Here is a 17,429-nt window from a genome sequence, read left to right on the forward strand (position 1 = left end):
ACGAGGATTGTTGATACAAAATTTCAATACATTCGTAGAAATCCTTGAAAGAAACAGACTAGGGATTAAAACAGCCCGGCTACCCAGCTATCGCCGTAAAAGCTCAGGCTCCCTAACGAATCACTCCAAAAAATTATTTTATTATTTCAATTTTAATTTAGTTTTTTCTATTATTTTTTTTATTTTATTGTTAATTATTAATTAAGTTATTAATATTTAAATTTACAAAATATATAAATTACGAATATAGAAGTATTTCTTATAGTACGTGAATTGCGATAATTTGAGTTTATGTTTATCGCTGTTAGATATTAATCAGTTGCTACTAAGTAAGAATGCATAAGTTCGGCATTTTTTCGTCCATTCTCTCATTTTGGGATGTATTTTTACACGTCATTTTGACTGTTAACTTGGTTCATTCAGTACATACTATATGCTGGTTAATTTCTGAGAAACCTAATGTGAAGAAAACGTTTTAAGAGAAAGTTTAAATTAATAATAGGAAGCTCAAACTTAATTTTATTTGAATTTCAAAAAGAATCCAGAAAAGTGCTAATTTCTTAATTAATTATTATTAATGGGAAAACAGATAAAGATCCGTTATATTCAATACGACGCAAAATTGTCGTTGTTATTATGGTGTTCTCATATATTGTTATGTATTGACCGCGTCACCACTAATACGGCCAATGAAAGGTGCTGAAGCGCCAGCCGGAGATATAGCCCATCAAACCAAAATTTTATCTTCAAACTTTGTCTTCGACTTAAATTTTATTTGAAATTTCTTCTACATTGTTTGTATAAAATCCATCGTTACTTCGGTAATTAATATTGATATATCGCTTTTTGCAATTCTCTTTTGTATGACATTGTTTAAGAGTTAATTGACATAAATCTATGACATAAATAGTATAAAATTGGAAACAAAAAAGGTTGCTTGGTTTAAAAAAAAATATTTGTAACTTTTCTCTCTTTTTTTTACGTACTAGCGGTGAAAGTGACTTAAAATTGGAAAATCTTAGTAGCAGTAAAGACGGCTACAGTTACGACTAATCTAGTTGAGTGCATGTATTTAGAAACATTTTAGTTGTATTGATAAATTAAATTCTTAGATGGAAATAACGATATGGATGTGAAAATTCAAGAAAAAAAATGTAGAATTTGAAAATATATATGACTTTAATCTTTCCAAAGGCACTACATACCTTATTTATAAAGCTAAGTCCTAATGTACCCTTGAATACTATTTGAATACTAAATTATCTAGTATCTACCCACCAATTTCAGAAATAAAAATTACCATTTGACTCCAGAAAAAGTTTATTTAGGAGTTTTGTTTTGATAGAGAAAATTAACAGAAAATGGGTTTCATATTCTGTTAGTTTTGAAAAAATATTTTGTTGCAAAACTCGATATTTTGTTACTTTTTAATTCGGAGAATATTGATGCAAAATTTTAGCCCATTCGGAGAAACCCTCAAGAACCACCCCCAAAACAACCTTGCAGACTGAGGGTTAAAAATGCTCTAGTCAAGTCAAAACTCAATAATGTTAAATTTAGTTAATGTCACCTTTTCAGAGCACCTACTCGTATCTGTGACTCGATTAATATCAACTAATATCGCAGATCTTACACTTAGTACAAGATTTCAAAACCAATTAAAAAAGTAGTATAGCAAAATTCTTACATCTAATTTGGAGCTTGATTTTATTATAACATTTTGGTAACAAAAACTTGCTACTTAGGTAGTGTATTATAAATAAAACCATATTGTTAGAATAAATTAATTTATATATTACTTTTTTTAACAAATTTATATGCAAAGTCCAATTAAAAAAACAAAAATAAAAATTCAACGCTTTTGCAAAATATAATTATGAATATGAGAATGGTTACTAAAAATATATGCAATAAAATAAAGTTATAAAAGGTAACAAAACAATATTTTTCATAATTAACACTGCGTATTAAGATCATTGGGTGATGAACTGATGACGCAGTTGTAGGAATTAGCTCGGTTTGCGCGAAGGTGGAGATAACACGACGACCGTCGCAACCAATCTTAACCAATTAAAAACTCAAGTAAATTTGCTGATGCTGCTTTTATAATGCTTTCTTATGAAATTATTTTTATTCTCTGAGGACCTGGAAGAACCATTTATAATAATCTATATTAATAAAAATGAATCGCCGAAATGTATGTACGCCCATAACTTGAGAACGGCCGCACCGAATCGGACGATTCTTTTTTTTACGTGTTCCTTATCGTCAGGAGAAGGTTTATATATAAGAATATTTATAAAAAATGAGACCGGTTAAAGATAAGAAAAAAATTAAAAATTTTGCACGGGAATCGCCATTTCGAATCAATTTGAATAGTTGGCCATTCCTGACGGACCTGTCGCCTGACTGACGTGTCACACAAAACTATTTCTTCCGTGCGATTGTGAAAAGCGTCGTCTTCGTTGATTCACTATTAAAGTCTCTCCAATTGGTTACAATCGTCCGACTTGTCAAAAGGGAAAATATCAAAAGATGTCACCCCCTTCGGGAGTTATAGGAACCTGTAATTAATCCGTTTTGTCACGCTCCAAAACAGTTTGTGCTTGAATTGCTATTATCAAAATGTTCAAAAAATATTGCTCTGTGGCTGCTTGTGGGGTAATCAAGGATCCTAGAGACCACAAAATAATGCGCAGATTCCCTTCAAACACTTTGAACTGTGGTCCAAAAAGGTTTTTAATGCTACAAGTAGGTACCCCAACATGAATCTTTTACCTAAGGGAATGTATAGCCATTAAAACCATTTCAGGTGATAATATTGCACATAATTTATACCTTTGTGGTAAACACTTTGAGAGAAGTTGTTATTATACAAATAAAAGACTTAAATCCGGCTCTGTTCCTAGTTTGTTCCTCCATGGTTCCAAGTCACCGCTACCTGTTCCTACTTCTTCAAGCTCCTCAGCCAGTACTAAACGTGATCCAGAATGCAGCTTCATAATTCCTGAGACACATTCCGATAACAATGTAAACACCTCAAAGAAAAATTTTCCCACTACATATCCCTTTGAACATCATTCACGCCCATGGCGTTGTGACTTTGGCACCGGTACAGAAATTTTGCCTCTTTTTCAAGTAAAAACCGAAATACATGATGTCAAATTGTGTCAAAAAGTCAGACCACGACAGACATTTAGCTGACATTACAGATTCCTTTCCCTCCCGACGTATGCGCCCCCACGTGTCACATTTAAGGGATTGGAGAGACTTTAATAGTGAATCAACGAAGACGACGGTGAAAAGTATTATTGCATTTCAAGTCGTTGTTTGTTTTTTCGTAACAAGAAACGTCGTTTATTTTAAGAAAAGTGTTGGTTAAAGTGAATTTAGTTACGCATTGCGAAAGTTTCTTATTAATTTTGATCTGCCATTCTATTTACGTATATTCACTTTGTTGGTTTCGACAAAACCTCAAACTTTACCGTCATTCGAGGATTTAATTTGAAATTTTCGATATTTTAAAATTCTCAAGACAAAATTTACAGACGAACTACCTCAGGTGCAAATCGCAATGATTTATTTCATGGGTAATTCGGATACGGAAGTTCATCGGCGTTGTGCTCATAATCAACATAATCAAACATTGAAGTGAGACATTGGGTGGTATGAATAAAACTGAGTAGATACTCATATTCGAAGTACGAAGTACCTACTTGAAAACATTGTATCTCCCCGGACACAAATTGGACATCTACGCGTTTTGTGAGCATTTAATCTAAAAATGAGCATCGGTGTGGCAAATGACTATTTGTCCTTATAAATAATAAATTAAATGTAATATATTTTTGTTTCCTTAAGAATACAAAGTTAACAAAGTTAGTTGACTTACAAAAGTCTCTTTTGCTCCACGTTGGCCACCAACGAGCGATTTTCAAGATTTTTGTGAAACTTTGCTGGTTTTGAATTTGAATTTTCTGTCCTCGATAGTTGATGCTCAGCAAGAACCACGGGAAGGTCTGGAGCAGATCTCGCTAGGAAAGGAGAGGGCTAGGATTTGTTAATGAGGGATAGAACGTTATACAGTACAATGCAATGGAAATACAATACAGGTACCTACAATCTAACTACAATACAGAATACACTACAGATACAGATACAATTCAGATACAATACAAATGCAAAGTTAGTAGCCAATACACCACCGGAAGAAATTGCACCAAAAATTGAGAATGTTGCAAAATGAAAACCCAAGCAAGCACACCGATGGAACTCGGGACGAAATCTATTGGTCGCAGCGCTCACACGCCCAAGGGAGAACGCAGCCGCATAAATCCAAGGTCGTCTTACCTCATTCTCAAAGAACGATGCAACCCAGCGTCTAAGGGCCAAAAGAACTCCCCCAGGCCAAAGCGTCTGACGACATGGAGAATTCAAACCCGGAACCAAAGAATGCACTGTTGCAAAATTAAAACCCAAGCAAATACACCATGAAAACAAAGCATTTGCACCACTGGAGCTAAATTGGCAAGACCCAAGTTAAGTTAGTAACACATACAATATACAGTACAAAATGCTTCAATTACAAAAGTTACAATATACAAATTTCTCCACGTTTGCCACCAAAGAGCGATGACTTTGCTCGCTCGTTGCTGTTACCCAGCAAGAACCAAACAATACGAGGAGGTCTGGAGTGCGTCTTGCCATTAAAAGAGAGGACTAAGGTTTGATAGCATGGGTGAAGGACACCGTATTTTGTAAATTTGGACGCCGTACTTTAAAAATGATGAATACGGTATTTTGTGAATTATGAACGCAGTACTTTGTATATTCTAAAGGCGTATTTATCAGTCCTGAATGCATGTTATTAACAACATATTTAAAAAAAAATGGGCATTTTTGGAAAAACATCCACTTTCCTTCGTGTTCACAGCACTTGACACAAAACATTTTCGCTAATATTTATTAACAATAAATTAGAAATTCGCAAACACGTGCTACTTTTAACCCAAAACGAAGCTCCAATGTTGCTGCTACCAGACCGGAATCAAAATTGAACAGAAAGGATCGAAAATGTGACCTTTTATCAGGTAGCTCACGTGACAGTGACATCATCGCACGTCACGATGAGATTGCAAAAATTATTTTTCATATTTTAGATCAGAAATTGTACATTTTCGGGGTTAATTTAACAACGTTTAAACAAACTAATTTGTTTTTACTAACCTCGTGTTCTTAGGAAAACTGATTTCGGTTTAATTATCATATATTGATAGTTATCATATTTGAACATTATAAATTCTATTAATTATGTTTAAATTTTATTTAATTAAATCGCGAAAATGTATAGCTTTGACCCACCAACTTCAATCGTTTCGAAAATTTATCGAAAATGTAAACATTGTCGACCAAACGAATCACGGAATCCGATAAATTAAAACTGAAGTCGTACTTACCCTGTTTTCGGTCCTTTTCGGAAAAATATCCATTTTCGTTCGTGTTCACAGCACTAACATAATATATTTTCCGTAATAGGTATGTATTAATAATAAACTAGAAATTCGCTAAAACGCTCCACTTTTACGCCGAAATGAAGCGACGATCTTGCCGCCATCAAACAGAAATTAAAACTGAACACAAAGGACCGAAACACGTGACCTTTATACAAGTAGCTCAGGTGACATTGACGTCATCGTACGTCACGATGAGATTGCAAAATTTATTTTTCATATTTTGGTCGGGAAAATGCACATTTTCGGGGATAATTTAACATTGTTTAAACAAATTGATTTGTTTTTAATAATTTCGGGCTTATAGGACAACGGGTTTCGGTTTAATTATCATACATTGATGCTTATCATATTTAAACATCATAAATGATATTAATTATGGTTAAAATTTATTTATTTATGTCGTGAAAATGTATAGCTTTGATCAACCGATTTCAATCGTTTCGAAAATTTTCCCAAAATTTAAATATTGTCGAGTGAACGAATCACGGAATCCGATAAATTAAAACTGAACTCGAACTTACCCTGTTTTCGGTCCTTTTCGAAAAAATATCCATTTTCGTTCGTGTTCACAGCACTAATACAATACATTTTCACTAATATTTAAATATATAAATTAGAAATTCGTGAAAAGAGCCCTACTTTTAAGCCAAAACGGACTCTGATGTTGCTGCCACCAAACCGAAATCAAAACTAAACGCAGAGGACCGAAAAATGTGACCTTTTATCAGGTGGCTCACGTGACAGTGGCATCATCGTACGTCACGATGAGATTGCAAAAATTATTTTTCATATTTTCGCTCAGAAACTGTACATGTTCGGGGTTAATTTAACAACGTTTAAACAAACTAATTTGTTTTTACTAACCTCGTGTTCTTAGGAAAACGAATTTCGGTTTAATTATCATATATTGATAGTTATCATATTTGAACATTATGAATTGTATTAATTATGTTTAAATTTTATTTAATTATATCGCGAAAATGTATAGCTTTGACCCACCAACTTCAATCGTTTCGAAAATGTATCCAAAATGTAAACATTGTCGACCAAACGAATCACGGAATCCGATAAATTAAAACTGAAGTCGTACTTACCCTGTTTTCGGTCCTTTTCGGAAAAATATCCATTTTCGTTCGTGTTCACAGCACTAACACAACATATTTTCCGTAACATGTATTAATAATAAACTAGAAATTCGCTAAAACGCTCCACTTTTACGCCGAAATGAAGCGACGATCTTACCGCCATCAAACAGAAATTAAAACTGAACACAAAGGACCGAAACACGTGACCTTTATACAAGTAGCTCAGGTGACATTGACGTCATCGTACGTCACGATGAGATTGCAAAATTTATTTTTCATATTTTGGCCGGGAAAATGCACATTTTCGGGGATAATTTAACATTGTTTAAACAAATTGATTTGTTTTTAATAATTTCGGGCTTGTAGGACAACGGGTTTCGGTTTAATTATCATACATTGATGCTTATCATATTTAAACATTATAAATGATATTAATTATGTTTAAAATTTGTTTATTTATGTCGTGAAAATGTATAGCTTTGATCAACCCATTTCAATCGTTTCGAAAATTTTCCCAAAATTTAAATATTGTCGAGTGAACGAATCACGGAATCCGATAAATTAAAACTGAACTCGAACTTACCCTGTTTTCCGTCCTTTTCGAAAAAATATCCATTTTCGTTCGTGTTCACAGTACTAATACAACACATTTTCACTAATATTTAAATATATAAATTAGAAATTCGTGAAAAGAGCCCTACTTTTAAGCCAAAACGGACTCTGATGTTGCTGCCACCAAACCGAAATCAAAACTAAACGCAGAGGACCGAAAAATGTGACCTTTTATCAGGTGGCTCACGTGACAATGGCGTCATCGTACGTCACGATGAGAATGCAACAATTATTTTTCATATTTTCGCTCAGAAATTGTACATGTTCGGGGTTAATTTAACAATGTTTAAACAAACTAATTTGTTTTTGCTAACCTCGTGTTCTTAGGAAAATTGTTTACGGTTTAATTATCACATATTAATAGTTATTATATTTAAACATTATGAATTATATTAATTATGTCATTTCTGCAACTCTTGAGTTATTTTCTAAAATAAATTGACTGATCCATACATTTTTTTGTCACTGTAAAAGCAAATCAAAAAAATATGAATGCAATGATAAATTTACGAAAATATACTGATGATATTTTGCACATTTTAGATAGGATTTATTCGGCAAAATCTTGAGATGACGTCATCAAGTTTTTGGGCTTGATAAACAGATATATTTTAATTAAAAACGTACCATGTCAAACAGTAATTTCAAAACGTCTGCAATAAATCTAAAAATATAGTTTTGCAATTCTTGATTCAATCAATAAAATAAACTGACTCAGTGATTAATTTTTTTTGAGACACCCCCTATATACTATAAGCAAAACTAAAAAATATGAATGGAATGATAAATCACAAGTATAGTCTCATCCTATTTTGGATATTTTAAAAAGGATTCATTTGGCAAAATTTTGAGCTGACGTCATCAATTTTTTGGAGGAAGTAAGTATTATTTTGAATAAAAATTTATTATGCTTATCAGATGTTTAAAACATCTGCAAGATTTCAAAGCATTCGGTTTGCAGATTCAAAATTAAGTTGTAGGTGAAACGAAGTTCACGGGGTCAGCTAGTAATAATAATAATAATAATAAGGCTTTATTCCTAACAGGTTTACACCCAATAACAAGGAAAACTAAAACTTAGGCTCAAATCAACCGCAAACAGTAAATAAATAACATACAATTCCAAAGTCAGTGAACTTAAATATAACATAAGGCATTATTAATAATAAAAGCTCCCACAAAACTACAAACTATAAATCTTACTACTTACTAATACAAAAAAAGGATTTGATTATAACCAATAGCGAATCGTAATGTATATCGCAATGAGTAGATATTTCATTAAACTTATTACACATAACAACTACTGGAGATTTATGTAATACGTTTGGCTTATATGGTGGACTATAAAAAGTTTGAGATTGGCGTGAATTAATACGAGGTACGACCAAGTTAAATTTATCCAGAAGGCTCGGACAATCTATTTTGTTGTTAAATAAATTAAAAACAAATTTAATGACAATAATATTGCGCCGATCCTGGAAAGCTAGAAATTCAAACCTACTCAGAAGTGCAGCACGATCACACCCCCTTTCAGGATAAACTTTATCTATACAATAACATAAAAATTTGAGAAATTTACTCTGAACAGCTTCGATATTTTTAACATGCACATCATATAAGGGATACCAAATTATAGCACCATATTCCAATCTAGATCTAATAGGCGCCAAATATAAATTACATAAAGTTCTTATATTTGAGAACTCGCTACAATTTCTGTAAACAAAACCATACATCCTAAAAGATTTTGCTATTACATCATCTATATGTTTCACAAAATTGAATTTAGAATCAAACGTAATGCCTAAATCTTTAAAATTGTCACAACGATGTAACTCAGTATTGGCTATGGTGTAAAGAAATATACTAGGATTAAGTTTTCTTGTATAGGACACAACGAAACATTTGTCTTGGTTAAGAGATAAACGATTACGAATACACCATTGCAAAATAATCTGAATATTAGCTTGAAGAGTCACGCTATCGTTAATATTTTTAATCTCCATAAACAACTTGAGGTCATCCGCATATAAAAGTTTCTCGCATGATAGACCATCAACAATATCATTAACAAACAGAAGAAACAATAATGGACCTAAGTTCGACCCTTGCGGCACACCAGAGGTAGGAGAAAATGGTTGTGAATAAAAGTTACGATATTTAACGACTTGGACTCTGTTCGTTAGATATGAACGAAAAAAGTTGATCAGAGGAGTGGAAAATCCAAACTGTTGTAATTTAGCAATCAAGATATAATAATCAATTTGGTCAAATGCTTTACGAAAATCCGTGTAAATGGTGTCAACTTGACCCCTATTATCAAGACAAGCAGAAACATATTGAGAGAAACACGCCAGGTTTGTAATCGTAGATCTACCCTAAAAAAACATGTTGATATTCAGTTATATGAGATTTGACAGCAGAATAAATGTATTTATACAGAACAGTCTCAAATGTTTTTGCAAAATTACATAATAAATTAATGGGTCTATACTTATCAATATCAGAGACATCACCTGCTTTGAATACCGGGCAGATACAAGTCTTTTTCCAACAATCAGGCATTTTACATTGCTTTAATATGAAATTAAAGATCTTTAGCAAGGGATGGGCACAGATACATGCACAGTCACTCAGGAGGAAACTAGGAATGCCATCCAACCCAGCAGTACAAGAATTCTTTGACTTTTTCAAGGTTAGAAAAACATCATTTTCAGTTAGAGAATCAATAGAGACAAATAGTTGACTCGACTTGTCAGGGGCAAAAGATCTTTAGCAAGGGATGGGCACAGATACATGCACAGTCACTCAGGAGGAAACTAGGAATGCCATCCAACCCAGCAGTACAAGAATTCTTTGACTTTTTCAAGGTTAGAAAAACATCATTTTCAGTTAGAGAATCAATAGAGACAAATAGTTGACTCGACTTGTCAGGGGCAAAAGAGGGACATAGATCATCATTGGAGGCAATGTATACACTATTAAAGTACTCACCAAACGCGTTTACAATTTCCTCTGGTGAAGTAAGTTGTGAGTCATTAAAATGCATCGCCCCAGGAATCCTAGTACCCCTTTTTTAGATTGAACAAATGCCCAAAACGATTTAGGGTCCGTTGAGATATTGTTCTCAATTCTGTGAATATATTCTTTGTACGACGCTTACACCGAGAACGATACAATTTAAATAAATTCCTGTAATATTCAGTGTTGCGTTTTCTATACAGCCTGTAACAAGCATCCTTTGCCTTAATAGTTGCAATTATTTCCTGATTGAACCAGGGAGGCCAGGAGTGACTATTACGTTTGGGCACCGATTTTGGAAGAAAAATTTCATGAAGTTTATCATAGAAAAGTGAGCATGCTTTATCAACATCAATGTTAGCCTCTAAAAAGTCCCAATTGGTTGACCCAAGCAAATCATATAGCAATCGAAAGTCAGCTTTTTTAAGTTGAATTGATTAGTCATATCATTTAATGGAAATTCACGTAATGGAGTCTCTAAAACCGTAAGTATGGATAAAGAAGAGTGATGATCGTCGGCATCAACAAGATCAAAATCTGCACTATCAACCTGGCATTTCAAGTTAGACAGAACTAAGTCCAAGATGCGTTGCCGCGTATTTTGTATTGTGTTGAACTGTGATAGAAATATTAAATTGTAAAAAGTTGTTAAGAGAAGCCGTGAATTGATTTGAAATGCCGAGTGAAAACTCAGGCACGTTAAAATCCCCTAATATAAGCAACTTACACAATTTAAAATCTTCAATATGATCCTAGTAGAAAGCGCAGTATAGTTTCCTCAAACCTATAAGGCGTTTATGGCTTTGACGTTTAAAGTACTTTACAGCCAACCCTTCATAAAGCTTAGTAAATGTAAACCATGCCACGTGCCAGGGACGGCCGAGACCCGAAGGACCGGACTAAGAGTAATTTTGTTTTTAACGTTTCTTCCGTACCTTAATTATTTAATCATTATTCTGCACATTTGAAAATATTATTAAGATACTGAAAGCAAAAAACATAAAATCTTTAACAAGTACGATCGCAATCATAGAAAACTGGTCCACTAAGTTTTTTGATAAATCAAATAATTTTGACGATGTTACCGTCCTTTGTTTCAAATCCAGAGGTTACATTCATATTGCTGTTATATTAAAAATAATACATGACTAGAGAGCGAAAAGTATGCAGCAAAATTTTGAGAAATATGATCATGTAATATGCATGAAATTTATGCAAATATGCTGTAACTTTATTAATATATGCAGAGATATGCAGTTGCATATCCTACAAAAATTGAAAATAAGTGTAATAACACAACTAAATTTATTTACAAATTATAAAAACAGGTTTATCAAGCTTAATTTTTTTAATGAAAAATACATAGATAAATAAAAATTTTAAAAATTATTGTCTTACACTAAATAGTGACAAATAAATAAAAATTAATAATAATAGGTCATTTAATTAGTATTTTTGGAGCAATTTATTTTTAAATACTTTTGGAAATATTGTAGCAAAAAATTTTGCCGATGATCCGAAAACATATATTTGTAAATAGAAATGCGGTTTGTAGCAGAAGCTACAAAACACAGTGCCTTCTTGAAGAATAAATTCAGGAAAAGACCAGTACAGGGCACGGTTGATAAAACCGTTAATTGTGAATTTAGAAGAGTCGAGTGATTATGACAGTGACTATTTCGATCAATAAATAAGCAGTAGTATAGTTAATAAGTAAATAGTTGTGTATGTCAAAATTCTAACTAATTTGCTGTAATAAAAAATGATTCAGTACAAAGTTATTTTGTTTTTACTTAAAATAAAAAACTCGAAAGGAGCAGTTGTCGGTAAATGCAAAACTCAGACCTGCCCTGTGCTTTTACCAGAAAAGGTCTTTTCAGGTAGGTATCGGTGAGCGGGTTTAAGACATCCGGTTGTGAGGGCCTATTGAATTGTAATGGGAGTCAAATTGGTATGAAGTCATAAACGCCTTATATGTTTGAGGGAACTCTACCAGGCATTTTTTCAAAGTATCTTCCCTCCTCTCATTCTGCCTCTATGGTGCGCACCTACTTTAGAAATATGTACCTACTGTTTCTTTATATGTGTCTGAAATTTTTCTGCTACTTGTACTTTAAGGCTCATTCTACAAGGTTGTTTTGGAGGTAGTTTTTAACGGTTTCTCCGAACGGATTGAAATTTTGCATCAACAATCTTCGTATTGAGAAATAAGTAAATGCCGAGTTTTAACTTGATTGTAATATTTTTAATCCCCAGTCTGCAGTCTGTTTTGGGGGTAGTTTTTAACGATCTTTGCGAACGGGTTAAAATTTTGTGTCAACAATCTTCGTATTGAAAAATAAGCAAATGTCGAATTTTGACTTGATTGGAGCATTTTTAACCCCCAGTCTGCAAGGTTGTTTTGGGGGTGATTTTTGAGGGTTTCTTCAAATAGGCTGAGATTTTGTAACGATAATCCCCGTATTGAGAAACTAGCGAATATCAAATTTTGACTTGATTGGAGTATTTTTAAGCCCCAGTCTGCAAGGTTGTTTTGGGGGTGGTTTGTCCGAACGGTTTGAAATTTTGTATCAACAATCTTCGTATTGAGAAATATGCAAATGTCGAGTTTTTACTTGATTTCAGCATTTTTAACCCCCAGTCTGCAAGATAAACCGTGGTCTGCAAATTGGACAGGCCCCCACCAACCATTTGATAACGTCACCTCAAAGTTTTACACAGTAAATGTTATTTACTTTTTATAAAATAACATTGCTAAATTTGTTTTTTGATGAATCTGTTTTGAGTTTTTACCCTTGGCATTCAAATTTTCCCAAAAAAAAACAGATTGTATGATAATATTTTATACCGTACAAGAGAAAGGCTGCCGTGATGATGAAACGGTTGGTAATAGTTATATCTAAATAAAACTTGACTTCATCAAGGATCTTATTGTTCCATTTATTTAGAAAAATTCTAAATTTTTTAATCCTCGAAAGATTCCTTTTTTCTCATTTTTTTGTGACAGTTTTGTACCAGTTTTACGTATCCACCGATTGCATATCTCAAGGTCGAAATGCAAAATTCAATATTTTAGTCAAGCAATAAGCTAATACGTCAAATTCGTAAATATTACAGAGAAATGCCATAACATTACATAAAGGAAAACTTAATTAAAAAATGAATGGTGTTATGGTCGGAAGTTCCATCCAACTGTTAAAATTTACATGAACTATAATTAAAATTCTGTAATTAAAAAACAATTTTTATTGCAGGAAATAAATAAATAATCTGAATTTTAGCAGTTTTTCCGCGTTAAACGCCAAGATAAGAATATATCAGTTCGATTAAATGAACCAAATTAAATTAAGGATATGTCCCCATATTAATAATTTCCTGCTACATTATCATATGGTAAATAAAGAGGGAATTAATTATGAACCAGTTTTTACAAAAGTCCGGCTCTGCTCGAACCTCGCATCGTTGACACTCAACGTGTCCTTTTATGATTTGCAAGTCACAATCAGTGGCATTTGCGCGTAGTGGCGCGTATTTTTTGGATTTCCACAACCGCATCTAACTTCATCCAAATACGTCAATACGTAAACGTCAAGTGCCAACTTCATCTCGACCTTTTTCAAAACATGGCAGACGTTGTCAACTTAATCGTGGCACAGGCTACAGAAAATGTAAAAGAAAATGCGACGAACGCAACAGGAAAACCGCCAAGCACCCCCGAAGGTATGGCAATGGCATATGGGAGCATCGTCATCATGGCTTTATTACCCATATTTTTCGGCGCCTACCGATCCGTCAACTACCATAAGGAAAATGTAAGACAGCTGTCATACCAAAAATTCATAAAATCACGATGATATCGTCACTAAACATGTTCCAAATTTCAGAAGGCCGAAAAAATGACCAAGAAAGACGCTGCCATATTCCCAATTATGGCATCGTGTGCACTCGTAGGACTGTATGTTGTGTTCAAGCTGTTCTCCAAGGAATACATCAACTTACTGTTGACTGGTTATTTCTTCTTTCTAGGTGTTTTGGCGCTCACACATTTACTAAGGTCAATATCATTTAAAAACTGTCGAACGCGGAGTGCTCATGGCCATTTTTTTTTCATGTTTACAGTCCCGTAGTGAGTAAGCTTGTACCTGCTGCAATTCCAAATATTCCCTTCCACATCACCTTCAAACAGGGAGAAGGCGAATCAGCTCAATACTTAATCAACTATAGATTCTCCTCGTATGATGTAGTTTCGTTAGCTGCATGTTCTCTAGTCGGTGCCTGGTACTTAGTCCAGAAACATTGGATTGCTAATAATTTATTTGGACTAGCATTTGCTGTAAATGCTGTTGAATTGCTTCACCTCAATAACGTAATAACCGGCTGCATTTTGCTGTGTGGCCTCTTTTTCTATGACATCTTTTGGGTATTTGGGACTGATGTGATGGTCACGGTGGCAAAAAGTTTTGAAGCACCAATCAAACGTAAGTTTTTGTTAACCGTCAGTGACTGGAACTAATTTGGAATTTTATAGTTGTGTTTCCACAAGATTTATTGCAAAATGGATTTGCGGCTAATAACTTTGCCATGTTAGGTTTAGGAGATATAGTGATTCCAGGCATTTTCATTGCCCTGTTGCTCAGATTTGACCATAGTCTCAAGCGGCAAACTAAAACCTACTTCCATGCTGCCTGTTTGGCGTACTTCCTTGGACTGATGGCTACCATTTTTGTCATGCATGTTTTCAAACATGCTCAACCTGCTTTACTGTATCTTGTTCCTGCTTGTGTTGGGACTCCTTTACTCCTAGCTCTTGTGAAAGGTGACCTCACGGCGCTGTTTAAGTAAGTTAACTGCTAGTCTAATTCAATTTTTTTAATATAAATGCTATAGATATGAAGACTCCCCAGAAGAAAAAGTCGAAGAAAAAAAGAAAGATGAAAAATCTAGTAAACCCGAAACCAAAAAAGTTAAATAAACGTTATCAGAGGGTGTCTGCCTGTTATAAATGTTTATTGTCAAATCCATTAAGTGAATGTATTTATTGTAATCCAATTTTTTATATTCCATCCCTTTATTGAATTTTGTTATGTTAATTTTTAGAAACTGAATGTTTTCTATTAAAAGTATTACGAAATTCGCATTTCGCGATTTGTTGAAAACCCGCAAATAAAAATCACAATTTTATTAAAAAATATATTATTAAACACAATTACTCGTTTTTCAAGCTATCAATGGTAATTGTAGGCATATCGTGAACACCATCCTTATCCACAACCTGCACTTTGAAGTTTGGCAGATTGACAATGAGTCTCTTGTGAACTTCTTTCACACATTTCTTTAACAAGTCATAGCCCTGCTCGCGGGTCATGGTCGGTAAATAATGACGATCCATGATGGACAGTGAGAAGTAACCACCATAACCATGAGCGGCATAGTCTACGCTAGCCACAGACGCCAAATAATCCATGTAATACAACTGTGGACCATCTTGATTGTCATACCCCGCCAACAGCAAATTAACATGATACGGTGTCTAAAAAAAAACAACTATAATAACGGAAAAATAAATAAAGCTTATTTGAAATACCCTAGTTCGCAAATTATCCGCCAAAATGCGGCGCGTGAAATGAGAAGCTTCCTTGGGGCTCAGTTCATAGTTGTTTCGCATCTTATACAACTGCACATTTTTTGCAATATACTCGGCGAACTGAATTGTATCGCCCTGTTCTCCGGATATAGCCATTGCCAATTTGTTGGACAGCTTGTACAGCTTATTTTCATCTACAATTTTTTGTAATTACACAAGCATAATGAATACGACTAAACTTACCTGTTTTCATAACGATTATGCTATGAGCGTTGGTCATGTCGGCCGCAACAATTGCAAAATCGTTGAATTTAATACCTATTAAACAATCCATGATTCTTCACCGGTGGATAACTTTATTTCAGAAGTGCTTTGTAATAACAATTTGAGGTTATGTTGATAAAACGTCAAATCATGCAGGACGACGCATGTGCCATAGATTAATGTAGATGCGACATACAGGCTGATTTTGCAAAACCACCCTTATTAATGAGATTGGAGTCCTCAACAGCCAAAGGCAAGCGCCAAATTTAAATAGTCGAACTTGTTTGATGTACAGACCAGAGCGTGCTCAGGCCAATGTCGACTCTAAGCGTTCAGAAGCGATTTGGTTGTTTGGTCGGTTTTTATAACGACTAAGTGAATATTTTTGATACATATTTAGATGATTTTACATATTTTGTTTAACTAAAAATTAATTTTTTATTTGTGTTTTATACTAGCAAAACGTCTTAAACTAAGAATATTGTTGAAATCGTAATAACCTAATGTATTTTTTTCGAGAAAATGTTTTGAAAACACTGTGTTCTATTTTGTATGTTTTTTTTTTAATGTTTTTAGTGACAACTTTTGTGGTTGTTTTCGATACACTGTATGATATTAACAGTGAGAAAAAAAATGAATAATTAAAATAATAGAAAATTCGAAAAATCGAAACTCCCAAATTTAAAAAATCGGATAACTGAAAAATCGAAACATCGAAAAACTGGAAAATGGAAAAACTGAGAAATCGAAAAATCAATAGATCAAGAAATCGTGGAGTCGAAAAGTCAAACAATTGAGAAACACCGAAATAGGTCAAAATCGAAAAATCGAGAAGTTAAAAAATTGAACAATTTATAAATTGAGAAATTGACAATCAAAATATCAAAAAATCCAAATCTCGATAAATCGAGAAATCAAGAAACTTAAAAATTCGAAAAATTGGAAAATTGAGAGACTGAACGATCAAAAGAACGAGAAATCGAAAAGTGATGAAGTCGAAAAATCGAAAAATAAAGAAATCGACAAACAAAAAGTTAAAAGTTGAAAAACTGGAAAAGCGGAAAAATCAAAAAACGAAAAAATGAAAAACTGGAAAACCTGAGAAACCGGAACAGGCCAAAATAAAAAATAGAAAAACTGATAAATCGAAAACCTGAACAATCAAATCTCGATAAATAGGGAATGAAAAATTAACAAATCGAAAAATTGGAAAACAGAACATATAAAACCAGGAAGGCGAAAAATCGAAAGATTAAGAAGTATTGGAAAATTAAAATATCAACAGATTAAAAAATCTAAAATTTAAAAATCCAAAAATTGAAAAATCGAAAAAGTAAAAAGGTAGAC

General features: G+C 33.4%; 2 protein-coding genes and 1 long non-coding RNA gene across 3 annotated transcripts; 1 reads left to right on the forward strand and 2 right to left on the reverse strand.

The window, feature by feature from the left end:
* Positions 1 to 2,724: 2,724 nt before the first annotated feature.
* On the reverse strand, positions 2,725 to 3,204 carry LOC135136689 (uncharacterized). The gene is made up of 3 exons (XR_010281743.1): positions 3,060 to 3,204; positions 2,839 to 3,007; positions 2,725 to 2,778 (listed from the first exon to the last, which is right to left on the reverse strand). It is a non-coding gene; the product is annotated as an uncharacterized LOC135136689 (long non-coding RNA).
* A 10,567-nt stretch (positions 3,205 to 13,771) lies between these two features.
* On the forward strand, positions 13,772 to 15,371 carry LOC135136287 (minor histocompatibility antigen H13). Its single transcript, XM_064065498.1, has 5 exons — positions 13,772 to 14,046; positions 14,119 to 14,288; positions 14,354 to 14,712; positions 14,763 to 15,072; positions 15,122 to 15,371. The coding sequence occupies exons 1-5, from the start codon at positions 13,858 to 13,860 to the stop codon at positions 15,204 to 15,206; spliced, it is 1,113 nt and encodes a 370-aa protein (XP_063921568.1). The 5' UTR covers positions 13,772 to 13,857; the 3' UTR covers positions 15,207 to 15,371.
* A 39-nt stretch (positions 15,372 to 15,410) lies between these two features.
* LOC135136288 (proteasome subunit beta type-2-like) lies at positions 15,411 to 16,234 on the reverse strand. Its single transcript, XM_064065499.1, has 3 exons — positions 16,062 to 16,234; positions 15,819 to 16,012; positions 15,411 to 15,764 (listed from the first exon to the last, which is right to left on the reverse strand). Exons 1-3 carry the CDS (start codon positions 16,150 to 16,152, stop codon positions 15,441 to 15,443), a joined length of 609 nt encoding a protein of 202 aa, XP_063921569.1. The 5' UTR covers positions 16,153 to 16,234; the 3' UTR covers positions 15,411 to 15,440.
* Between the last annotated feature and the right edge of the window lie 1,195 nt (positions 16,235 to 17,429).

The sequence above is a fragment of the Zophobas morio genome, unplaced genomic scaffold, assembly GCF_036711695.1.
Source record: "Zophobas morio isolate AGI-343-1 ecotype UQ-CSIRO unplaced genomic scaffold, CSIRO_AGI_Zmor_V1 ptg000026l, whole genome shotgun sequence".
Classification (NCBI taxonomy): Eukaryota; Metazoa; Arthropoda; class Insecta; order Coleoptera; family Tenebrionidae; genus Zophobas; species Zophobas morio.

Excerpts from the sequence above, each read along its gene's own strand:
- LOC135136287 (XM_064065498.1), top strand. The coding sequence starts at position 13,858 with ATGGCAGACGTTGTCAACTTAATCGTGGCACAGGCTACAGAAAATGTA. Across the intron at positions 14,713-14,762 it reads TTTTGAAGCACCAATCAAAC|TTGTGTTTCCACAAGATTTA; the intron begins GTAAGTTTTTGT and ends GGAATTTTATAG. Across the intron at positions 15,073-15,121 it reads GACCTCACGGCGCTGTTTAA|ATATGAAGACTCCCCAGAAG; the intron begins GTAAGTTAACTG and ends TAAATGCTATAG.
- LOC135136288 (XM_064065499.1), bottom strand. The coding sequence starts at position 16,152 with ATGGATTGTTTAATAGGTATTAAATTCAACGATTTTGCAATTGTTGCG. Across the intron at positions 16,013-16,061 it reads CATAATCGTTATGAAAACAG|ATGAAAATAAGCTGTACAAG; the intron begins GTAAGTTTAGTC and ends AAAAAATTGTAG. Across the intron at positions 15,765-15,818 it reads CGGATAATTTGCGAACTAGG|ACACCGTATCATGTTAATTT; the intron begins GTATTTCAAATA and ends GTTTTTTTTTAG.